At 40.8% G+C, this 24,587-nt stretch overlaps 1 protein-coding gene across 1 annotated transcript in view; it reads left to right on the forward strand.

The window, feature by feature from the left end:
- Window positions 1–24,587, forward strand: part of WDFY1 (WD repeat and FYVE domain containing 1) — a 45,900-nt gene that overhangs the window by 3,550 nt on the left and 17,763 nt on the right. The window contains exons 2-5 of the mRNA XM_038415427.2: window positions 10,345–10,412; window positions 16,802–16,875; window positions 18,227–18,281; window positions 19,770–19,920. Of these exons, the coding sequence (XP_038271355.1) occupies window positions 10,345–10,412; window positions 16,802–16,875; window positions 18,227–18,281; window positions 19,770–19,920 (348 nt within the window). The remainder of the gene's footprint in view (window positions 1–10,344; window positions 10,413–16,801; window positions 16,876–18,226; window positions 18,282–19,769; window positions 19,921–24,587) is intronic.

A 24,587-nucleotide genomic window follows, 5' to 3' on the forward strand; every position in this document is an offset into this window, starting at 1 on the left:
GAAGGATCGGGATATTATACAGGAGGATCTGGATGACCTTGTGAACTGGAGCAATAGTAATAGGATGAAATTTAATAGTGAGAAGTGTAAGGTTATGCATTTAGGGATTAATAACCAGAATTTTAGTTATAAGCTGGGGACGCATCAATTAGAAGTAACGGAAGAGGAGAAGGACCTTGGAGTATTGGTTGATCATAGGATGACTATGAGCTGCCAATGTGATATGGCTGTGAAAAAAGCTAATGCGGTTTTGGGATGCATCAGGAGAGGCATTTCCAGTAGGGATAAGGAGGTTTTAGTACCATTATACAAGGCACTGGTGAGACCTCACCTAGAATACTGTGTGCAGTTCTGGTCTCCCATGTTTAAAAAGGATGAATTCAAACTGGAGCAGGTACAGAGAAGGGCTACTAGGATGATCCGAGGAATGGAAAACTTGTCTTATGAAAGGAGACTTAAGGAGCTGGGCTTGTTTAGCCTAACTAAAAGAAGGTTGAGGGGAGATATGATTGCTCTCTATAAATATATTAGAGGGATAAATACAGGAGAGGGAGAGGAATTATTTCAGGTCAGCACCAATGTGGACACAAGAACAAATGGGTATAAACTGGCCACCAGGAAGTTTAGACTTGAAATTAGATGAAGGTTTCTAACCATCAGAGGAGTAAAGTTTTGGAATAACCTTCCAAGGGAAGCAGTGGGGGCAAAAGATCTATCTGGTTTTAAGATTCTACTCGATAAGTTTATGGAGGAGATGGTATGATGGGATAATGGGATTTTGGTAAGTAATTGATCTTTAAATACTCAGGGTAAATAGGCCTACTCCCCTGAGATGGGATATTAGATGGATGGGATCTGAGTTGCCCAGGAAAGAATTTTCTGTAGTATCTGGCTGTTGAATCTTGCCCATATGCTCAGGGTTTAGCTGATGGCCATATTTGGGGTCGGGAAGGAATTTTCCTCCAGGGCAGATTGGAGAGGCCCTGGAGGTTTTTCACCTTCCTCTGTAGCATGGGGCACGGGTCACTTGAGGGAGGCTTCTCTGCTCCTTGAAGTCTTTAAACCACGATTTGAGGACTTCAATAGCTCAGACGTAGGTGAGGTTTTTTGTAGGAGTGGGTGGGTGAGATTCTGTGGCCTGCGCTGTGCAGGAGGTCGATCAGAATAGTCCCTTCTGACCTTAGTATCCATGAGTCAGCGCTTGGGGAGCAGGGATGGAGGCAGTGTGCCTGCAGAGGTGCCTGGCTGCACCTGTGTCAGCAGCGGCAGGGACGGGAAGCTGCCTGAGGTGAGCCCCCACATGGACTTCAGTTTTTATCACGGACACGTAGCCAACTCCAGCATTATGGGTCTGGGATGTGATCAGAGAAAGCCTGGACCAGTTTCCTTAGCCCTGTTCCATGGAGACGGGGATATCTTGTGTCCCATTAAATACCCGTGGGAGAGAGATTCTGGATCTGTGGTGAAGCCTGACCAACTCAACTTCCTCCCCCACAGCTCACTACAGCTGCTCTGGCACATCTCTTCTGATGCTGCTCAGGTGGCAGTGTGAAGCCAGCATTAGTGTGGTGGTCATTTATTTCAATATGCTTCCATGCAAAGGACATAAGGGGGATGGTGATTTTTCAACATGTTATCCCTGCCAACCCTGAACAGCATTTTATGGCACTCTGTCTCTAGCCCCAGAGCTATCAAAGGCCTGTTGCAAATAGTGGTGGTGGTGGAACTTCACACAAAAAGGTTACAACTACTTTTTGTGATGGTGTTAGGATTAATAATGGGGTTGCTGCTTGCTCTCCCTATAATAATATAAATCTTATACTAAAGCTTGCTCAGATAGATGCTGTATCCCCAATTCATACCAAAACATTCCACCTTTTTTAAAGTCCAAAATGTCTTTTAAAAAGTGACACACCAAAGGCAGTAAGGAACTATAGCTCAAGACTGAGAGTTTATAAACAGTCCTATAATCTGTTTCGTTAGTCCAGGGAGTTATTGTTGTTTTGGTTCTTGGATTCTCAGATTTCAGTATTTGTTGCATTAGATTGTGTAAAAGGTGCTTGCTCTCTTGAGAGTAGGGGGAATATAAGATTGTCATGTATCTCTGAGCCACAGCTTAATATGGTATCAAACTGTGTGTTTGACTTCAAACTTCATGCTCATCTGCTTTTACTTCAGAACAGTGCTTGAACTTTGGGACATAGGAGTTGTACAGCATAGGTGGCTGTTCCATACAGTAGCGTCTCACATCTGCTGACAGCAAAGATCAGGGATAACAATGGGAGCATTCTATCCCTCTGTCCCTCCCAGTTTAAGCAGCATGCCTCTTGAGTAGATTGTTGTGTAGTGGATAGTAAAACTAGAAACAGGTAGCATTAACATCAAGTTGGCTATGAACTAGTACTCTCCTCTGTTGTGCTAAGCATGTTTAACTATCACTGAATTAGGTAGGTCTTTATTAGCATTCAAACATTCCTCCAGGAATGTTGTAGATTATTTTTTAAAGGCAGTGCTGTGCTTTCAGTCAAGTTTGAAGTTTGTTGGACTAACGTGTGACTTTCCTGCCTTAGTTCATGCATAACATGCAACAACAGACCTTGTAAGGGTGGTGGAATCTTGCTATTGAAAATGTTCTGCGAAGAGGGAGATAGGGATCCTAGAAGAGTGAGCATTTGATCATTGTTCCGTCATTGCTCCTATTAGGATTTCACTAATTGCTTGGAGTTTTTTCTTGTCTTGAAATGAAAACCCCCAAATGAGAATACTTGCATTTATGGCTAATGTAGTGCTCATCTTTTTAAAAAAAGGGGAGGAGGATCTTGGGAGCTACAGGCCAGTCAGCCTCACCTCAGTCCCTGGAAAAATCATGGAGCATGTACTCAAGGAATCAATTCTGAAGCACTTAAGGAGAAGAAAGTGATAAGGAACAGTCAGCATGGATTCACCAAGGGCAAGTCATGCCTGACTAATCTAATTGCCTTCTATGACGAGATAACTGGCTCTGTGGATGAGGGGAAAGCAGTGGACTTGTTGTTCCTTGACTTTAGCAAAGCTTTTGACACGGTCTCTCACAGTATTCTTGCCAGCAAGTTAAAGAAGTATGGGCTGGATGAATGGACTATAAGGTGGATAGAAAGCTGGCTAGATTCTTTCTCAAAGGGTAGTGATCAATGGCTCCATGTCTAGTTGGCAGCTGGTATCAAGTGGAGTGCCTCAAGGGTCGGTCCTCGGTCTGGTTTTGTTCAGTATCTTCATTAATCTGGAGGATGGTGTGGATTGCACCCTCAGCAAGTTTGCAGATGACACTAAACTGGGAGGAGAGGTAGATACACTGGAGGGTAGGTATAGGATACAGATGGCCCTAGACAAATTAGAGGATTGGGCCAAAAGAAATCTGATGAGGTTCAACAAGGGCAAGTGCAGAGTCCTGCTCTTAGGCCGGAAGAATCCCATGCACTGCTACAGACTAGGGACCGAATGGCTAGGCAGCAGTTCTGCAGAAAAGGACTTGAGGGTTACAGAAGCTGGATATGAGTCAACAGTGTGCCGTTGTTGCCAAGAAGGCCAATGGCATTTTGGGATGTATAAGTAGGGGCATTGCCAGCAGTTTGAGGGGTGTGATCGTTCCTCTCTATTCGACATTGGTGAGGCCTCATCTGGAGTATTGTGTCCAGTTTTGGGCCCCACACCACAAGAAGGATGTGGAAAAATTGGAAAACCTCCAGTGGAGGTCAACAAAAATGATTAGGGGACTGGAACACATGACTTATGAGGAGAGGCTGAGGGAACTGGGATTGTTTAGTCTGCGGAAGAGAAGAATGAGGGGGGATTTGATAGCTGCTTTTAACTACCTGAAAGGGGATTCCAAAGAGGATGGATCTAGACTGTTCTCAGTGGTAGCAGATGACAGAACAAGGAGTAATGGTCTTGCAGTAATGGGTTGCAGTGGAGGAGGTTTAGGTTGGATATTAGGAAAAACTTTTTCACTCGGAGGGTGATGCAACACTGGAATGCATTACCTAGGGAGGTGGTGGAATCTCCTTCCTTAAAAGTTTTAAGGTCAGGCTTGACAAAGCCCTGGCAGGGATGGTTTAGTTGGGGCTTGGTCCTGCTTTGAGCAAGGGGTTGGACTAGATGACCTCCTGAGGTCCCTTCCAACCCTGATATTCTATGGTGTACAGCACCACTAACAGGAAATGTCTCCCCCACAACCAAAAATACTCTTATTATGTAACTTGCTCAAAGTCACAGTGAGTCAGCGACAGAACCAGAACTCTGGAGTCCTCACTCTCCCATGCTCTGAATGCTTATCATGCTGACTCTCCAGCCTTTCGCAACGCAGAGCAAAGGCATAAGCTAGTAACTCTAGAGTAGCTGAAATATTTAAATCCTGGAGGTTTTTAAAGAGAGTGAATTAATATAGCTTAGATATTCAAAGGTTATAATATGTTTCAATATTATCTTGTTGCACAGTGGTCATGTATTTTCCTTGTATTATGGAGGGTGTTCATGGAGGCAATGGCCTTGTTAGAACTAGCATTTTCAAATAATGCTCTAAATGCAACAGCCTGAAGAAAGCTGCTTGGGATGAAACTTTGGCGTGGCTTATGGCTAAAATTATTAAATACGCTTCAATTTTTAAGCAAGCTCCAAATTCCCAATAGTGATGGTTTCTTGAACATGATGCTAGCTATATTCTCAGTACTAAACTTTTGTTTCAGCTACAGTATTTATTTGGTAATTCTCTTCTGAAAATTTGCCACAGGCTTTTTGTAGCAGCTGTGATGAGTGAGTCAAACACATCAGTATATAGACTCACTATGTATCTTTTTTTTTTTAACATTACAGATCCACCTCCTTAAACTTACGGGTTCAGCTTGCATGTCCTAAATAATTTTATTTTATTTATTAAACTTTGTATGCCTTTTATTTTTTAAGCCCTGGTTGGGAACTTACAGGGCATCACTTCTCAACATTGTAAATGGTTGTAGAGGTAGCCAAAAGACCCTCAATGCAGATCGCACTAATGTGGGTTAATCACATCCTTCTGGCACTATAGCACAGCTTTTGAGTTACTGCTATGCAGGTGGAACTTGGGTGCAGAAAGAGAACAGTTCCCTAGTATTCTGTTCCTGTGGGGCTATTTGTTATAATGATTATCAGTTTTTCAGCAGATGCAGGAGGTTGAGTGCTACTCTTGGTAATGCTGTTTGTTGTAGGTCATAGTTTAACTCTGAACTTGTGTTGATGCAGATGAGAACAGAATCCAACCCTGAAACTAACTGTGCAGTTAGATCACGTTTGTCTATTTATCCAAGCACTTGTGACTTCTATCACAAGACTGATAAATCTTGAGCAAAGAAAACTATTTGTAATATGAAAGTTTCCAAGGGATTTGGAGAATACGCAACTAGTTCTTGTTTCTATAAGCATTTGTCTGAGCTTCTGTATTTACACAAAATACATTTGAACTAAACTAATTTGCAAAGTAGTCTTGAATTTCTTTTATAGTTCATATGTAAATCAAGGGGCCAATTCAGGGACCATTAGAATTCATTGGCATATCTTTCAGTGGCTTGTTTGGGACCAGGATTTGGCCCTGGGGCAATAGTTTAGACAGTGGAAGAAGTGTGGCTTCTGTAGCCTATATAAATGCAGCTGTAAATTAAGGTTGCATATATAATGTATCCATAACTTCTGAATGTAGTGCATGGTGACTGAAGACTTCTGTCTTCTAAGATTAACTTTGAAAGAAGCAATATTGATTGTAAGGTTTTGAAATAGGGACTGCATCTATATACAGAAGAAATAAAGATTGGCCCACTTGTTGGATGCTATCCTGTGACTTGGGAGATCAGAGTTCAGTTCTTTGCCTTTCCTCAGCCTTCCTGTATGAGCTTGGGCAAGTCACTTAATCTCTCGGTGCCTCAGTTCCCCATCTGTAAAATGGGGATATGTTTCTATCTCATGGGATGTAGAGGGTGAATGAATGAACTGAGGCGCTCAAATACAGTAGCGATGGAAGCTATGTAACAATTCATGTTTACAGAGCACCTAGCACAATTCGGTCCCAATATTTATTCAGTCTTCTCAAGGTTACTCTAACTCAAATATGAAAATCACATTTTAATAACTAATGTGACCTTTAGTTCAGTTCAGACGTGCTGATACTGACCAGTAATTAACATTTCCTGACAAATAGTTTATTGCATCTTTTCATTTCAAGTTTAGGCTGCAAACTCTGCTGTTCAAGCTCAAGGACACTGGTTGAATTAGATTTTTTTTTTTTAATACTCTGTTCTGGAAACATGTCGGTGGTGGTGTTCCATTCAGTTTGCTGGAGATTTAAGTTGTTCAGTCTGCCAGCAAATTGTGCCTGCCTTGAAATTTTTGTTAGCCTATCAGAATTATTTAGTATTTGAAGCAAAAGTCATTAAGTGCTACTTCTTTTAAAGCAGAGGATGCTGTTTGTGGTGTACCAATATTTGCACACTCCGACTTGCTAATGGCACAAATGCAGACTTTCAGTTTTTTTTTTTTTTCCCCAGACTCCTGGCCCTTGCATTTCCCCTCCCAAAAGTAGCCTAATTATTCAAAGAGAAGTTTAGAAAATAAGTTGGAGTTTAGCTGAACTGCATGAGTTGATGGAGTTCTCCAGAACTTTTCCTTGGCTTAATGTCTTCAGAAGGTTATCTCAAGTGACAAAATGTTCAACCAATGAAAAACCAAGTGAGAAACTCCAATTGGTCAAATCTTGAGGACACAATAAATATGGTCCTTCTGAAAAATACTTCATTTTAAATTAACATTTCATGCATGCTATATACCACACAATGAGTACAAACTGAAATTCACATTTGGGAGTAGCTATGATTTGTAATATTATCTCTAGTAATCAGTTTGTCACCCTGGAGGGAATACTACTTTAGTTTAGCCACTCTTCCCTTTATTACATCCCAAAAAAGTATCCTTTAATGATTGCTTGAAATAAACAATGTAACTGAATATTTTACACTTCTGTTGTATCCGTGTTAATGCAGGATCTCTAAGGTTAGCCTCACAACATCCATCTAAAATATTACCTCTGTTTCATAAGGGAATCTGAGGTACAGAGAAGTTGAGTGATGCTATCTGCAGTCACAGAAGGAGTCTATGGAAGGATAAGCAAGAACCAAATTCCCTGGAGTTCTAGTTCTGTGTATTAAGCACTGGATCATTTGTTAAATAAAATGGGATTGAGAATGGATGATAATGAAAGAGCTGGGGTTCATGAGTGATTTTGGCTCTAATGTTGTGGAACTTCTGAAATGAATAGTGTACATAAGAGGGGTGTGTGGAAAGATCATTATTTGCTATAGGAGCACTTCATTCTAGTCCCTACTTGTATTAGAATTGGCATCACCTACCAATAAGGTGACCAGATAGCAACTGTGGAAAAAATGGGACAGGGGGTGAGGGGTAATAGGTGCCTATATAAGGAAAAGTCCCCCAGAACAGGACTGTCGCTTTAAAAATGCAACATCTGGTCACCCTACCTACCAAGAAGTTTCCTCTGCTGTTCAGGAAGAGGAACATTGCAGCTGCAGACAGCTAAGAGTCAGAGAAAAGAGAAGTGGAGATATCAGTATTGGCTATATAATTAGTCATTGCTGACAAGGATCTCTTCAGATTTTGCTATGCTTCATAACACTATACATTTACGGTACTAACAGAGGGGCTGGATCAATAATATTCTTATCGAACTTGAATGATCGCAAAATGCAAACCTGTCATCGGTGGTTTAATTCTTATCTGGATTTTCTTTTAAATCAAAATGAAAAAACTTTCTAAGAGATTTGTTTGGCTGACCTTTGCAGTTTGTCTCCAGCTATGTGGCCTTCAATGAGAGGAACTGTATCTTTGTAACAGATACTATATGCACCACATTCTCAAGAAATTACCTGACTAGCAACACATTGGCAATGTTACATCTTCATGGTACTGTTTTCAAGAACAGTGAAATATACAAGAGACCTAAGAGGAAACGAAGGCTATATGTGCTTGCAAAATCTGTAATGAATTTTCTCAATTGCTATGGTTACTGCAGTTCACTCTTGTCATTTGAGAACAAAGTTAATTGAAGGACTTTGGTCAAAAGTGAAAGAGGCTTGAATTAGTGCAGCTCAAAGCTGCACTTGGAACTTCTTCAAATCGTTTTGGTGAGTGTGATGAAGTTGCATAAAAAGCAGCAGGTAAAATGATCCAAACTTTCTAAAAGCTATGGAAAAAATAACAGTGGTTATTGATTTTTTTTTTTTTAATAAAGTGCCCAAATGGAAGGAGCATGTGGACTTTTGGGGAACAATGTTATGAATGGTTCACATCTGCTCTATTAAATGAGGGAAAACAACCCGGCTTCTGTAAAGCATAATTTCTGGATCTTGCCTCAGGCTGTGGATGGTGTTAGGGGAACCATGTCACTTTCTCCAAATAAGACACATTTGTGGCAGATAACATATCTAACTGAGGGATTTGAGTGGAATGCAGTGTGGTGCAGGGGATGACATGTAAAATAAAAATTGAACAGCAGCTTGATGTCCAGGCTTCCTGGGGGAAATTGGGTATGTGGTCATATATGATATAACTTTAATAATGCATATGCAAAATGGCCTGCATTAGGGGATGCATTGGCAACTCTAACTTTGCCATGTCAAAACTTTGGCATTCATGCCAGTATGAACTGCAAAATGAATAGCTTTTTTATGTAAAATTTTGGTTGTAATTCTAATATAATACACTGTAGTCCAGCCTTGAAAATACACCAATCCAAATGCCATATCTGTTTGTCCTCTTTCCTTTTTTTATTGTAGTTAAAATTAATTTAGTTGTCTCTGTCTTGTGTGGGTGAGTTAAAAATGTGAGCTTGCTGTAACTTGTGACAGGACACAACTCTTCTAAAAAGCAATAAAATTGCCATTCCCCCTGCCACCCAAAACAATCAACCAACTACATCCAACATTTGTGAAAACAGTGCATGTCTTTTTTTTTTTTAATTTGAATATCACATTTCGTGGTAGTCTCTTGTAAATGTGATTTCCTCATTCCCTCAGGGTGTAATCTTAACTACCTTCAAGATAGGTTTCAGAGTAGCAGCCGTGTTAGTCTGTATTCGCAAAAAGAAAAGGAGTACTTGTGGCACCTTAGAGACTAACAAATTTATTAGAGCATAAGTGGAGGCCCAGATTACTCTCGGCCACAAAAGAGGAGACGAGCTAGGAAAGCCTTGGAAAAGTGGAAGTTAAAACTAGACAGGAAAAAAAATCTACTTGAATCTTTTAATTTTTATTTTTTAATCTTCTGTCAAAACCTTTTTAAAATGTCATGTCTCAAAGATTTTAAAATCTTTTTAAATATATCATAAAAATATGGGTTTTCTACTTCTAGCTGTTCTTCTCCCGCACCCTCAAAAAACCTGCAGGGCAGGCACAGAAGCAATAGTACTAAATTATCTGAAGATCACTTTTTCAGCCCTTTCCTTTCTTTTAAGGACCTGATCCTGCACCATTGGATTCAATGGGAGCAGGCCTTATGTGCACAAACCTGCATATTGTCTCCATTTCTGTTCTGTTTTTTGTTGCTAATTTAAACAGATCAACAGTTTTTTATTTGCATTTTATGTACAAGGGAACTCCCCTCAGCAGTACATGATCTCGTGCTAGTGCATGAGACCAAGGACAGCTAACAACAAAATAGGGAAATTGGTCATACATAAAGTAATCCTGAGATTATGCATGGAGGAGGAAGGGGAATGTGCAGTGGAATGGACTACAAAAGGAAGGGATTGAGCCACCATCACTGCTACTGTTCGATACAAGGGAGCAACCCTGAAAAATGCAGAGAATCAGATTGGGTCACCCAACTGATCTTTTTGACCTACTGTCTGTTAGTTTGAATGTAATTATGTAGTATAAACATAAATATGATGATTATGTATAAAATGTGGTCTGGCTTGACAGTAGGATGACCTGATGCTTCCTGGATCAGGCTTAAATCTCTTTTTGATTCTGACTGACAAAGAATATATAGAGATGCGTTGAATTATTCTCTGACAGAAGGGTTGAAATAGTCTTCCTCAAAGCCTCCCATACCTACTCAGATAACATTACAACTGCTGTGGAGGAAACTGTTCAGAGTCCTCTCTGAAGGCATTACCCTGTACCATATTAAAATGGGGTAGTAGAAAAGCAGAAGGGTTACTTGAGTCTTTATATAAAACAAAACAAAACCAGCAGTATAGGTGTAACGATTGATACACAAGCTTACAACTTTTCTCTTTTTCTTCCTCCTTTCTCCTGCATCCGGCAGAACAATTCGAGTATGGCTGAAAAGGGACAGTGGCCAGTACTGGCCCAGCATTTACCACGCAATGTCATGTAAGTAACACTATACATAAATGTAAATGTTATGGTGTATTAGTGTTGATTACTAGGTTCAGCTAAACATAGAATCCGTTCTGTGGCTATGTTAAATTCTTAAAGAAAAGTAATAGCAATTTGTTTATGCTTAGGCTATGTGAAACCCCATTTGAATTAGAATAATTTAACACTAATTGTAGATAAGCTCAGAAACAAATATTTGCTGAGTTTTTAAGTTTCAGTATAAATGTACTAATTTTTTGTTAAAATAGTTCTTGTTTTAAAGGGCATTGTGCCAACTCATATAATGGGGAACATCTTTAGTAATGTCTCATAGTTTGGCAACATTACACTTGTATGCACTTTTTAAAGGAACACTCTCAAATTCTTTAGGTCTGAATTTGACTTAGTTTCTGGGGGGGGGAATTTGTGTGTGCTTGCTGGTTCTGAATGTTTAGCCTTAAAACTCTTAATGAGAAATTAGATAAACAAGATGCTCTTTCAGTTTTTATGTAGTAGTATTGGAATCAGAAGTTGCTATTGCACATGGTCCTGCTAGTGTATTTAAATATTTAAGAGTTGATCACGGGGGGGGAAATGCTTACTCTTAGTTATGATGCATCACTTCTTAGAACCTGAATGTATTGCCCATAAAATCTCTTCTGCTTTAATCTTTCTGCCTAAAGAATCACTACATAAATGTAGAGCTGCTGCCTAGATGCTTTACATAAATGGTATTAAACCATGACAGTGTAGGATATACACAAACATAGGGCCAAGTGCTGCAGTATAATCAAAGCTACCATTTAAGATAGTGCAAGTTTTGACTGAGGACTGCAGGATTTGGCCCTTAACGTTCTGCTCTGTTTTCTCTGGTACAGTGCATGCCAACTAACAAATTTTAATTATAAGCTGAGCTGAACTAACCACTGAACTTGTGCATCAGCATCATTTTTTCTCAACCATTAATTTTTTAAAACAAATTTTGGAGCTGTCATGAAGGTCAAGAGGACTGGAAAAAGCTAATGTTTGACAAAAATTAGATTGTAAATTAGGATCCAGGAAACTGTAGGCTAGTTAGCCTGACATCAATCCCAGACAAAATCCCAGCCTTGGAAAAGCTGATCTGGGATGCAGTCAAAGAATTACAGGATTGTAGCATGATTAAGCTAATCAGTATGTTTTTACAGAAAAAATGTATTGTCAAATTTACCGTTTTTTGAGAGTTTGGTTGATAAAGGTGGAAACATAGTATATTTCGACTTTTGTAAGGCATTTGATGTATTCCCACATAACATTCTGTTTTGGAGAGGAACCTCTTGAAGATCAATGCAGCCCATATTGAATGGATGAATAACTGATAGCTCACAAAGTAATTTGTAAGCAGGGAATAGTGATCCAGTGGAGATGTTTCTCGTGGGGTCTGTCTGGGATCTGTACTTGGCCCAATGCTATTCAATATCTTTGTCAATGATTTAGAAGAAAATATAAAATCATTGCTGGTAAAATTTGCAGATGACACAAATTAGTGGAATGGTAAATGATGGGAACAGGTTAGTTATAGGACCTGAATCATTCGGTGGGCTTATTTGAGCATGCATTTTAATGTTACCAAATGCAGGGTCATGCATCTAGGAGCAAAGAATATAGGTCACACTTATAAGATTGGGGACTGTATCCTAAAAGCAGTGACTCTAAAAGGTTTAGAGGTCTTAGAACACAACCAGTTGAATATGAGCTTCCAGTATGATGGTGTAGCTAAGAGGGTGAATAAGATCCTAGGATGTATAAGAGGGATAATATCAAGAAGGATTTGGGAGGTGGCATTATCTCTGCATATGGCATTAGTGAGACCATTACTGGAATGCTATGTCCAGTTATGGTGTCGACAGTTTTTCAAAAAAGATGTTGAAAAACCATGTAGGTTCAGCAAAGAGCTAAAAGAATGATTCAGGCAGGGTGGATTTGATTTAAATCACTAGTCAGGAAGACTCGATTTAATCATGGATTTCTGCATAAAAGTGCATTCTTGTTGGTTGGTATAACCTTAATACATATTATTCACAACTTGGATAGATGTAAGTTTCATTTTTAGAAGGTACACACTATAGGTTTTTAAAGTGATTTAGTTTGAAAACTTTTCAGATTAGTTTTACAGCTGTATCAGAAAATGAATGATTGGTTATTTCATTTACCAAAGGTAGTTGAAGCAGATATTTATGAAGTCATTGGGAGGTGAACTATCTCCAATTCAACAAGTTAATCATAATATTTGGAGGATTTTCTTGCCATGCTGAATTAGGAGGAGAACATCACCATACGTACATTTTAAATTGTTTTATTGAACTAAAACAATATTATGTATTCTGGAATTTTTTCATAGGTTTTTAAAAAACAAGCATATGAGTTTGAATTTAGCTAAACATTTAAATTTTTTAAAAACAGGTTTGATTTTGTTAAAATTGTTTAACAAAGTTATAGTCTATTTTATTTTTTTAAATCATGTCAGCCAGGTCAACACGAGAAACTTAAAATATTGGCTTCTGCAGCTAACTCGGTTGTCTTCACCTTTATTTTCCTATTTGTTTATAATTTGAAAAAGGGAAAAAAAAGCTTTCCTGCTTTTTCAGGTCCCAAATGATTTCTCAATTTGAAATGAATTAGTCCAAAGGAGAAAAAATTCTTTCTACACCAACAGAAGAAGCTACTGCTGTTAAAAGTGAGATTATCACATCAACAGTCACTGAATCCAAGTGCTTAAGTGACTTCCACCAGTTCACTGGTGTGACTTTATTTAAAACGTCATCAGCAAATATATATTGCTTGAATGGTTCTCATTTCTAAACTGGCTCTCTTTTACGGCTTGCTGTCAGTATAGGTTTTCCCTTCTAGTGAGAGAATGGTATGGTAGATCTCAAATCAATGAAGGCTACCCTCAGAAAGACCTCAAGACTTCTGGAATATGCTGCTCAAACAATTTCACTTTTGTTTCTACTGCCTGTCCCTCCTTTCTCACATTTATCTCCAGACTTCTTCTCCTTATCCAGATCTATTCCGCCCCCAACAAACTTCTATTCCCTGAACTTTCTGAAACTTTGCATTTTTAAAGAGAGGTAAGGGAGTGACTCTGTGTACACAAATTTGCAGAGGGACAATAGGATTGAGGTCTGTTATTTCTCACCTCTATATTTTATTTATTTAAAAACATTTTTGCTGTTAACAAGCATGTTATCTCTGGAGACACAAATCCACAGTTTGAGAACTGCAAAACTAAGCATCTGATATCTTCTAGACCCAGGGGTTGGCAACCTATGGCATGTGTGCCAAAGATGGCACACGAGCAGATTTTTTTTTTAATGGCACGCTGCTGCCTGCTGGGTCCCAGCCACCAGCCCCGCTAAGCCCGTTGCCAAACCCAGGCCAGGACCCCAGCAGGCAGCAGCGTGCCTTTAAAAATCCTGCCCACCCTGGCCAGCTCTTCTCCGTGCCCTCCTCCCCCCCATCTTGGGGGGTGGGGTGAAGAAGCTTGGTCCTGCCAGCTGCTGCTGCAGGGCAGGCAAGCTCCCCCTCCCCGGCTGTGCTGGGTTCCTGCCCCATCTCCTCTCCCTCCCTGCCGCCGATCAGCTGATGGCCCTTGCGAGGGACGGGGAGAAGCGGAGCTGTAGTGTGCTCACTGCTCCGGGGAGAAGGTGGGGACAGGGCCTTGGGGAAGGGGGGTGGAATCAGGGCATATCCCCTCCAGCCCCCTGCCATGAGCTGCTCTGGGCAGGGGGCTGGGACCACCCCCACGATCCTAGCCCACACCCCCAGCCCTCTGCCCTGACCCCTGCACCCCGCTATGACCCCAGCCTTGACTCCTGCACCCTCCTCACACATGCCACCAGCCCTCTGCCCTGACCCTGGTACCCCCCCACAACCCAGCCTTAATTCCAGCACCCCACACATACCCAGCCCCCCCATTCCCTGACTCCTGCACCCTCCTCACACATCCAGCCCTTGCCCTGACTTTTGCACCCCTCCACATTCTTACCTCCACCCTGAGCACCAAATGGGAGCTCCTGCACCCCTGTCCCAGGTAAGCACTCCACACCCAAACCTCCTGCCCCAACCCTGAGCCCCCTCCCTCAGTCTAGCTCCTGGCCAGACCCTAAATCCCAACCTCCAGCCTGCTTCTTCACCCCCAGCCCTGTGCTCAGTGCACTCCCATCCTCGGCTCAGTGCAGAGAGAGAGGAAGAGAATGGGCTACAAACAGGGAGAAGGTAGGTACCCACTCTGTGTGGGCAGGGCCAGGATCCCAGACTGGCAGTGGGCTGAGTGGGGCCAGCAGCCGGGACCCTGGCTGGCAGGAGCCGGCAGACGGAACCCCAGACCGGCAGCGGGCTGAGTGGCAATGGGCTGAGCCGCTCAGCCCATTGCCGGTCTGGGGTCCCAGCCCCTGGCCCCACTCAGCCCGCTGCCAGTCTGGGCTTCTGGCTGCCAGCTCCTTGCTGGTCTGGGGTCCCGGCCGCAGGCCCTGCTCAGCCTGCTGCTGGCCTAGGTGAATGGAACCCCAGGCTGGCAGCAGGCTGAGCGGGTCGGTGGCGTAAGATCAGCATTTTAATTTAATTGAAGCTGCTTAAACATTTTGAAAACCTTGTTTACTTTACATACTGACATAGTTTAGTTATATAATATATAGACTTATAGAGAGAGACTTCTAAAAAACATTAAAATGTATTACTGGCATCTGAAATCTTAAATTAAAGTGAATAAATGAAGACTCAGCACACCACATCTGAAGGGTGCCGACTCCTGTTTTAGGCTGAGCACTTAGTCCCTTTGGGTAGATAGAAAGATTAACCTAAATTTATACAGAAGCCCTGGAACACCATTAAATTGGGTCCCTAATCCATGAACTATTGGAACTCATTTACAAAACTTTTCTTAAACATTATGTGAATATATTGCCTCATACTATAGAATTAGAATTTTTAATCCCTATTCCTTGATGAGATATCTTTGAGCTATAATGTATCTTAATTAAAACTATCTTTAGATAGGGTTTTTTCCTCAAAGCATTTTATCAAAAAAATTAAATCATTTTTATTCACCCTGGATTCAGGGTCTGGAAAACAAACTTTCTAATGAGACTCTAAAAAAGCTCTATCTATTTAATTTATCCAAGAGAAGTTGAAGGAGGTAATGTGATCATAATCTACAAGTGCCTATGTGGGAAAGAGATTTGATAGCTTTTTTTAATCTAGCAGAAAGACATGAGATCCAGTGGGTTGGAAGTTGAAGCTAAACACATTCATACTAGAAATAAGGTCCTCATTTCACAGTGAGGGTAACTAACCAATGGAACAGCTTGGTTAGCAATTATGTTGATTCCCCATCTCTTGAAATCAAGACTAGGTATTTTAAAAGACCTACTGTAGCTCAAACAGAAGGTTTAGGCTTGATACAGAAATTACTGGGTGAGGTTCTTTGTCCTGTGTTATGCTGGAATGGTCTTGTCTAGCATTATGTGTCAAAGGAAACTGGAAAAAGAATCATTAATTTAAGTTGCATTAGATGTGCAAAGAAATATCTGCCAAGGTATTAGAGGAAAAACAGTAAATCAGAACCTCTCCCCCACAAAAAGATGTGGCTAGTGTTGTGAAAGATTAATCATTTTGGTGATGTAAAATTTGTGATGAAATGATTTGTCACCCTTATTTATTTTTTTAATTCCTCTTTCATTGTCTGTCTTGTAGCTCGGTTCACCACATTCTCACTAAGTACGCCTAAAGACATTCTTCCCTTTTTTGAAGTTTCTTCTGGTTTTGTAATGGGCTCTCAGAATAGCCTGCATATAATCAGATGAGAGAGAATCTTTTTGCATGGCTGCCGACAGAATCACAAAATATGATTGTTTACCACAACAGATGTGCAAGGTTTGAAATGCATGGTCAGACACGAGGTTAACATGTGATCAAATATTTCTGCCCTGAAGTCTGCTGCCTCTAGTGGTACTTTATGCCAACTCAAAGGTCCTGAATACTTGCTCTGTCATGCAGTTCAAAGACTTTCAATTTGAGATAACATAGCAAGCCTCGCTTTTAGGTGTCAGCTTCTGTGTATGAACTCTTCAAGCCAGATTTTCAGCCCTGGTCAAATTCCATTTGTTCATTCCAGCTTGTGGCTGGAATTAATAGGGTGTGTTTCCTTTACAGCACTACTATACCTTGCTGTAGCCTAGCAACAGGGAATTAAATCTCTCAAACAAAGCAAAGACACACACAATAAAATAAGACCGTCTCTTCAGATGGAGCCTGACTGTCAATCTGTTTATCAAAACCAGGCAACTTCCTTCCTAAAGGAAACATTCAGTGTTAATTGTGATATGATATGTACTTTAACAATTGTCTTGTGATCTTCTTGGCAGCTCCTTGTTCAGCTATGGCTTATCATCATGACAGCAGAAGAATATTTGTAGGCCAGGATAATGGTGCCATTATGGTAAGTTTTTGCTGCTGCAGTTTCTTTTAAGAACACAAGTTAATTGTGAAGCTTCTTTGGTAGTGGCTGAATAATTGCAGACTTGACTGAATTGTCCATGAGCAGTATATATAGCCAGCCCTTTATTTTATACTTAAATCAAACTATAGAATAACTGAAAACTGTTTGCGTGTTTTAGGGGAAGTAACCTCAGTTTCCTTGCTGTGAGGCTTTGTGTCCTTGTTTGATTCTAGTCCATAGTTCTTGCACACCTAGCTCTATGGCATTAGTGTCCAGCCCTTTCTCTGTCCCTTGTGTGGGGGTCATCCAATCATGCATCCCTCACCTCGTTCCTTGGTGCAGAGGCTAAATCCTTCCTTGTCTCTCCTGTTTTCTTGGCGTGTTTTACACTCTTGTTTTTCCCCCTTTGTTTGCCACATGTACTTTCTCCCACAAAAAATGTTGCAGAGAGCAACCCTCTGTTACAAACAAGGGGAGAAAAGGGTGGAGGGAACACACAGCTAACCTCAGAGAAGGGATGAAAACTTGTGATTGCCAAAAGCTTCACTTCCATAAGAAACCCTTAAAAATACAAAGTGATGCAGGTTAGGATAACTGTTAATACCTGGTTTCAGAGTAGCAGCCGTGTTAGTCTGTATTCGCAAAAAGAAAAGGAGTACTTGTGGCACCTTAGAGACTAAGTACTCCTTTTCTTTTTGTTAATACCTGATGAAATGTCTCCTTTTTTCTTTCCAACGCATTGTCTTTGGTCAACTTAATTCTGAATGCAAATCCTCTGTGGAAAAGATGAGTGATTCATCTCCATGCAGCTGATACAAATAAATCTGCACTTTAATCTGTGGTCAGAGTGGTATTGAGTATAGTATTTGCCAGCCTGTGACTTCCAAGGGTTGGTCTCCACTAGAAAATTAGATTGACCCAGCTATGTTGTTCAGGGGTGTAAAAAATCCACACCCCTGAGTCGTATGGTTTAGCCAACCTAAATCCCTGTGTGTACAGCACTAGGTTGATGGAGGAATTCTTCCACCAACATAGCTACTGCCTCTTGGGAAGTGAATTAACTACAGTGATGGGAGAACCCTTTTTTTTTTTTTTTTGCTGTAGTAAGTGTCTATACTGAAGTGCTTCATTAGTGCAGCTGTATTGTTTCAAGTGTAGACAAGCCCTGAGAACAAACCTATCTTTTTGTAGCAGGACAGGTGGTTGTTGGCTGTCAACTTAAGTCTGTTGCTTATATGAGGTTATTCCTGTGTTCTTGGTGCCAAAGATTTTCCTCAGTCTGATTCCCATTTCAACCTGAGTGGGTGTGCCGCTTTACTTCATCTAACTGTGTGTGTTTCCTTGGTGTTAGGAATTCCATATCTCAGAAGACTTTAATAAGATGAACTTTGTCAAGACGTACCCAGGTAATGCAACATGGGGTCTTCGCTAATGTGTTTACCTCACAGATGAGATTTTTAAAACATTTGATACATTGGGAGGCACCTTCATAATTAAGCCTAGGCCAAATCCGTACATTGACTCTAACTTTAATAGTATGAAAGATATTGGTAAATTACTGGTAATTACCTTTTAATCAAAATAGGATCAATTTGTGTAGCCCAAGTATAGGATTTTAGAATGCGTTTAATGTCTAAATTTATTATTTGGCCATAGTCTTTAAAGCTGCTGGCTTCATTGTGATACAGTTGGCTATGGAGAACATTCCTTCTGACAAGCTTTACGTTCAGAGCCAAAGAAAACAAAAACGCTCTCTGACGCCGTCTGACCCAAATCTTTTAGAAGTTTGTGGGTGAGAGGTGGTTGCAGTGTGAAGGTCATCACAGGTGGGAGCTAGGAATCCCCAAAGGATGGAGAGTAGGAGCTGTATTAAAACCTCACATAACTGTAAGGTAATGTGCTGAATGTCTCTAATTCTGGTTATATTGTTCAGCACTGAACTGTGGTAATACGTTTGTGGATGCTTTTTATTCTGCAGATGACTTTGGTTTCTAAAGGGGGGTGGGAACTGATGCAGTACTAGTGTCTAATATAAGGAGAAGGGGAAATTCTGCTCTTTAAATACAGTTTGGTAGTATAGTCCTGATAGAGGGTAGTACTTACGTAGGTGCAATAATTAGGCCAAAATGTCTGTTACTAAACACTGGGATTCTTGGGTCTTAAAGTAGTAAGAACTGAGTAGTGCACTAAGAATTGAAATCATACAAGATCCCCATTCATCAGGTATTTCTGGCAGAAGAGGGGACTGCTCTATTAAAACTAATGTAGATGAAAGATAAGGATCTTTCGAAGCATTATTTAGTATTCCTTCTAAAGAATGTACAGCCAAATTCAGTCACTTCTGTTCCACAGTTATTAATTAATAATTTGATGTACAGGAGACTTTGTACTGAAAGCTAAAAATATAGGAAAACAAAATACAGCTTGTCTTATGACTTCCTATCATCCTCTAATGGAAAAGGGTGTTCTTGATTAAAAGAGAGACCTTTTAAAAGCTACAAAAGCCCCTTATCCTAAAAGCAGATGACTTTACATTTCAGTCCAAAAGAAGTATATCTAATACATCCTTCCCCTATATTTTTTCTTCCACTTCTGTCTCCTCTACATCTTCTTACTTAATTAAATGATCTCAGCACTGTACAGAGTGCTCTCACTGGAGTTCAGTTGCCAGCATGCCATCAAAGGAGAGGGACCCTTACGTTTCTATGTGAGGGAAATCACTAAATGAAAGGAAGAGTCAAATGAGCTGACTTTTTTCTGACATGCCTGATTCTTCCTGCAATTATTGCCTCCCTCCCCCATAACACTTTCAACCTGTTTCTAACTGTGTAACTGAAGATTTGATTGAAATATTTCTATCTGAAGTGCTCAGATCCTTTGCTTTATTTCCACAGCTCATCAGAATCGGGTGTCGGCTGTCATTTTCTGCCTGGGAGCAGAGTGGGTTATCAGTACTGGCCATGACAAGTGTGTCAGCTGGATGTGCACCAGGAGTGGGAATATGCTGGGAAGACATTACTTTACCTCTTGGGCTTCATGTTTACAGTATCCATCAAAAATGATCGCATTACTAACAAACCACAAGACAAAATTTTATTACAAAATCCACTGCAGTATAGTTAGCATAGAAAGTATTAAATAAGTAATACTAAACTACACAAAATTCAGTTGCATCTTGTGATGCTGTATCTTTTTTTTATTATTTTTTAGTGCATTTTTTCATTTATTTGAATTTAGAGTTCACAATCTACAATGGCTCTCCCTGGTTACTAGTATGATTCTACTGTTCAGATTCTTTAAAATGCATAGCTTCTAGCTTACAAGAATACATCTTAAAGATACTGAAACTTCTGTTCTTTGGTTTCTCTCCACAGCACCTATATAACTTGCTATCCTGTTTATCCAGGTCATTCTTTCGTCAAAGAAAAATTTTTAATTAAAAAGATAATCTACAAATGCTCATGATTATTGGCCTCCTATACACATTTAAAAATTGGGATTAGACTGAATTTTTAATAATTGAACAGAAACAGGTAGCTTGCATAGTATGCAGATTTGATTTAAAAAGATGGAAATAGCATGGCATCTTATGCACTGAAGGCACACAACTTAAGTATCTTATCCAGAAATTTAATACACAAAGTATGAACATGGTCGGCATCTGCTGTCTCTGCAAGTTGAGACATAGTGTATGTCTACACTAGAAATGTAAGTCAACCTCTATTAGGTTGATTTACAGCCACTGCAATGGTGCATGTCCAAACTACCCTCCTTGTGTCATTGTGCATGTCCTAACCAGGAACGCTTCCACTGACTTAAGAAGGGAAATGTGGGGAGCTGGAAACTGGACTCTCATCTCCTCTGGCAGCTCCCTGCCAGGACCCCAGCTTCCCCACCGGGAGTGGAGGAAATTTTTGGCTGTGAAATTGACAAGGCTTCCAGGCTCCTGCTGGGGTGCTGTGGGGACCGCTGTAAAATTGACAAGACAGCCAACAGCTGATGTAAGGGACGTAGTGTCTACATAGACACTCTGCCAGCATAAGCTTTTCACCTCTTGTGAAGGTGGAGTAGTTATGTTGGTATAGTAGTGCACTTACATCGGCGGGAGGAAGGCTGTAGTGCAGACACTGATATAATTAGGTTGACATAAGCCAGTGGCTCTCACTTTTTTACTGGTGACCCCTTTCACATAGCAAGCCTCTGAGTGATCCCTTATAAATTAAAAACACTTGTTAATATATTTAACACCATTATAAATGCTGGTGGCAAAGCAGGGTTTGGGGTGGAGGTTGACGGCTCATGACCCACCATGTAATAACCTCATGACCTCCTGAGGGGTCGAGAGCCCCTGACATAAGCTGTCACATGTCAATTTAACTGTGTAGTATAGACCAGCCCACAATCTATATCCCAGAATAAATCTTACAAGATGTATATGTTGTATGGGGTGTAGTTATCTACTCATCAGCCCTTACCTAGCTCCTTTCATTAGGGCTATTTCATGTCCTATTAGCATGTGCCATATTTTCGACAATCCATTCAGATTTAGCAAGTCAGAACATAGAGATAGAAAAGAATGAACTAGTTGATCTTGCAGTTCTTTCTTCCTTTCTCTCCTCCCCGTCCCGCAGTAGGATTGTTCCCTACTGTGTATTTTCTAGTCTTCTGTCTGGGACAGCTTTAAAATTCCGAAGTGATAAGGCTCAGTGCTTCCCTTGGAATCCTGTTCCTCTGCTTAGTGGATTTTGTTGTTGGAAAGCTTTTTGTGATGTTAAGTCTTAAGGTTTCCTCTCATTACTCCTAATGATAGGCCATTGTGCTGTACTTGGTGACTCTTCTCTCCACAATTGCAGATTGATGTGCCAAACTACATATCTTTTTATCCTACCAAATCTGTCAATTCCTCCATTTTCCTGATCATGTTTGTTTGATCTCTTCTAGACTCGCTCCATTTTGTCTGTTACCAGGTTCAAGGAATGAAATGCTTAGGTGGGAACGTAATTCATAAGCTGTGTAGCCAGAGCTGTTTATAAACGGGGTCTAATATCTCTTGATGTGATACCTGTGTATCATTGACTTAAAACTAAAATGCATCTTTTTTGCTGCTTAATACGGCAAGCTCGTGTTGGATTTCTTGTCGTTGGATATTTTAACATTCCTGGTTTTGTTCCTTTTATTGAATAGGTGCGTCCAGTTGTTTTCCCATAGCTGTGTTAATTTACATCTGTTTCCAAGCTGGATCTCATTTATTCCTTTCTGCCTGTCTATAATCTTTCAGGGTTCCTTTGTCTTATTGTTCTGCCTTTGCTGATGTTAGTTTGTCCCAGTTTAAATCTCCAGAGGTCACTAATGTGCTATTGACTTTCTTCAAGATCACTAATTTTCTGTACCCCCATATTCATGGGCTGCCTGGAATTTGCTTTCCTACCACAAATTTCCTTCCCAACTCTGGATGCTAATGTTCTCTGTTGTGCTGTGATGGTAAATACTTCATATAAAATGTAAGGTTAATTTTAGTGTCTTTCATCCTGGTGTTTTCCAAAGTGCTTGCAAACTTGTCTGATGTGCACACAATATAGTCATCACTACAGTCGCCTCCCATCATAAATGTGGCAACCCTAAAAAGCTTGGGCCATGAACGGTAGGTAGGTATTCAGTTGAATCTGCAAGGGAATGTAGGGTGCCACAAGTACTCCTTTTCTTTTTAGGTACATGCAGTGTAATTGGACAGAGGGAATGTGTCTAGGACTCTGGGGCTTACAGCAGTGATCTTATACAGAGGCCATGTGGTGACCTGTGCAAGGGGCCCAAAGAATTACATGACCCTTCCCAAAATGCCAGGCGGGGCCAGAGCCTCTCCTCTTCTGGCAACGCTGTCTGGTGCAGCACGCAGTGGCTGCACTCTCCCAGGCAGCCTCTGGCCATGCCACTTGCCTGGGACGACCCAGGCAGTGTGGCCGGAGGTTGCCTGGGAGATTGCATTAGTGGCTCCACACATGCCAGGGGGATGGGAACAGAGCTCCCCCTCCCCCTGCCAGCTAACATGGGATGGGGAGAGGGTGGGGCCCTTGGGCTGGGGGGCAGGGCATGGGTGTCACATGGGGGATCATGTGGTGGGGCAGGGACAGGTCACATGGGGCAGTTAAGTGTCCCCCCCCTTAGCTGGTGCAACCTTTGTGTCCCTGCCACTAGTCACCTCACTCCTCCTAAAAATGGTAACCCTCCAGCAGTATAGTTCCCCAAACCATGTGCCAAGGGATTTGTTCTATACCAAATAGAAAAGAATGCTTCATGCTGAATTGCCAACACTGCTTTGAAGCATGTGTGTTCTTTTGCGGTCTATGCACTGATTTGGCCTACCACACTTAACTTGCAAAACACAATACCAAAAAGTAGCTCTGTCTTCCTGCATCTTTATTTCTTGGCGATGCTCTGTTTCACACCAGTCTCTTCTAAGTGAGGTATGTTGACATAACAGTACAGAACTGTGCATAATAAGTGCTCATTACAAGATCTGTTCACAAAACAATCTGGTGTTCTCCCCCCCGAGTTCTCATCCATAAGCATCCAGTGGAAACTCTGGTCACTAACTAATCCTCAGTCATGTTCCAGATATTCACTGACAGATTACTCCTAGAAAGGGGGAAATTTAGAATACTTAGTTTTTAACAGAAAATGGGTTTTTTTTAGCTTTCCATGGCATGGCCTTTTATTTTCTTCAAAGGAAATTGCTTCCTGTCAACACATTGTGTGCTTGAATCATTAACAGTGGGGAGCAAATGACCAGCTTGTCAGTATGTACGTTTGAATATTCAGCACAATTGTTAAAAGCTTTTATGATGTATGAGTTAATCATCTTTTACAAAAGCTTATACAAATATAAAATATTAAGGAATGGATGTTCCTTAGTGTCGTGTCTGATTATACAATATATTATAATTATATAATGGACGCAGAGGATGAAATAATGCTAAGTCTGAAACCTTGCAATTGGCAGCCTGTTTATAAAGGCTTTTCAAGTGCAGGATTGTTTATCTTCATTCTTAAACCCCTCATGGTTGTTAACAAGACATTGGAAACACAGCTTTCTCACCATTGTGGTGACAATTTTTTAGTTATACTGCACTTCTTTCTACACAGTAAACCCCTCTTAGTTACCTCTTGTCTTTTGGTGGTGGCCTCAGCAGAGAGCAAACAATAAGCCTATCTCAGGGACTGGGGAAGTCCCTTCCAGGAATAGGTGGTGCCAGCTGTTTTCTGGATGGAACAATACCAGCTGCTCTTAGGCACCACTTCCTATATGAATAGTAAAACTTTTGAAAAGGAATTTGTATGTTTGCCATATATCACCTTGATCATTCAGCTTATGTTACAAAATGGAGGAAGGGAAAGGATTTATCCATTTCTGTTGTAAGGTCTCTGGGGCAGGGACAGTCTCTGGTTTTGCACAGTGCCACACAAAGAGCCTTTAATCCTGATTAGGGCAATATAAAGTATTACTGGAATACAAATAATGCAAATAGGAGGTCAGTAGATACCTGTTATAGAAGGTAGGGCTAACTAGAATTTCCAGGTACTCTAATCCTGAGAGAGCTCTGGCTTCCTTTAGGCCCTTCTGTAGCAACAAGACTCTTATTTTCCCCCCTTTCTTTGACTGAAGTAAACGAGTAATTTCTGGTCCTGTTTGTCATTAAATCTGAATACAAGGTACC

This window comes from Dermochelys coriacea, chromosome 9, assembly GCF_009764565.3.
Source record: "Dermochelys coriacea isolate rDerCor1 chromosome 9, rDerCor1.pri.v4, whole genome shotgun sequence".
NCBI classification, from domain to species: Eukaryota; Metazoa; Chordata; order Testudines; family Dermochelyidae; genus Dermochelys; species Dermochelys coriacea.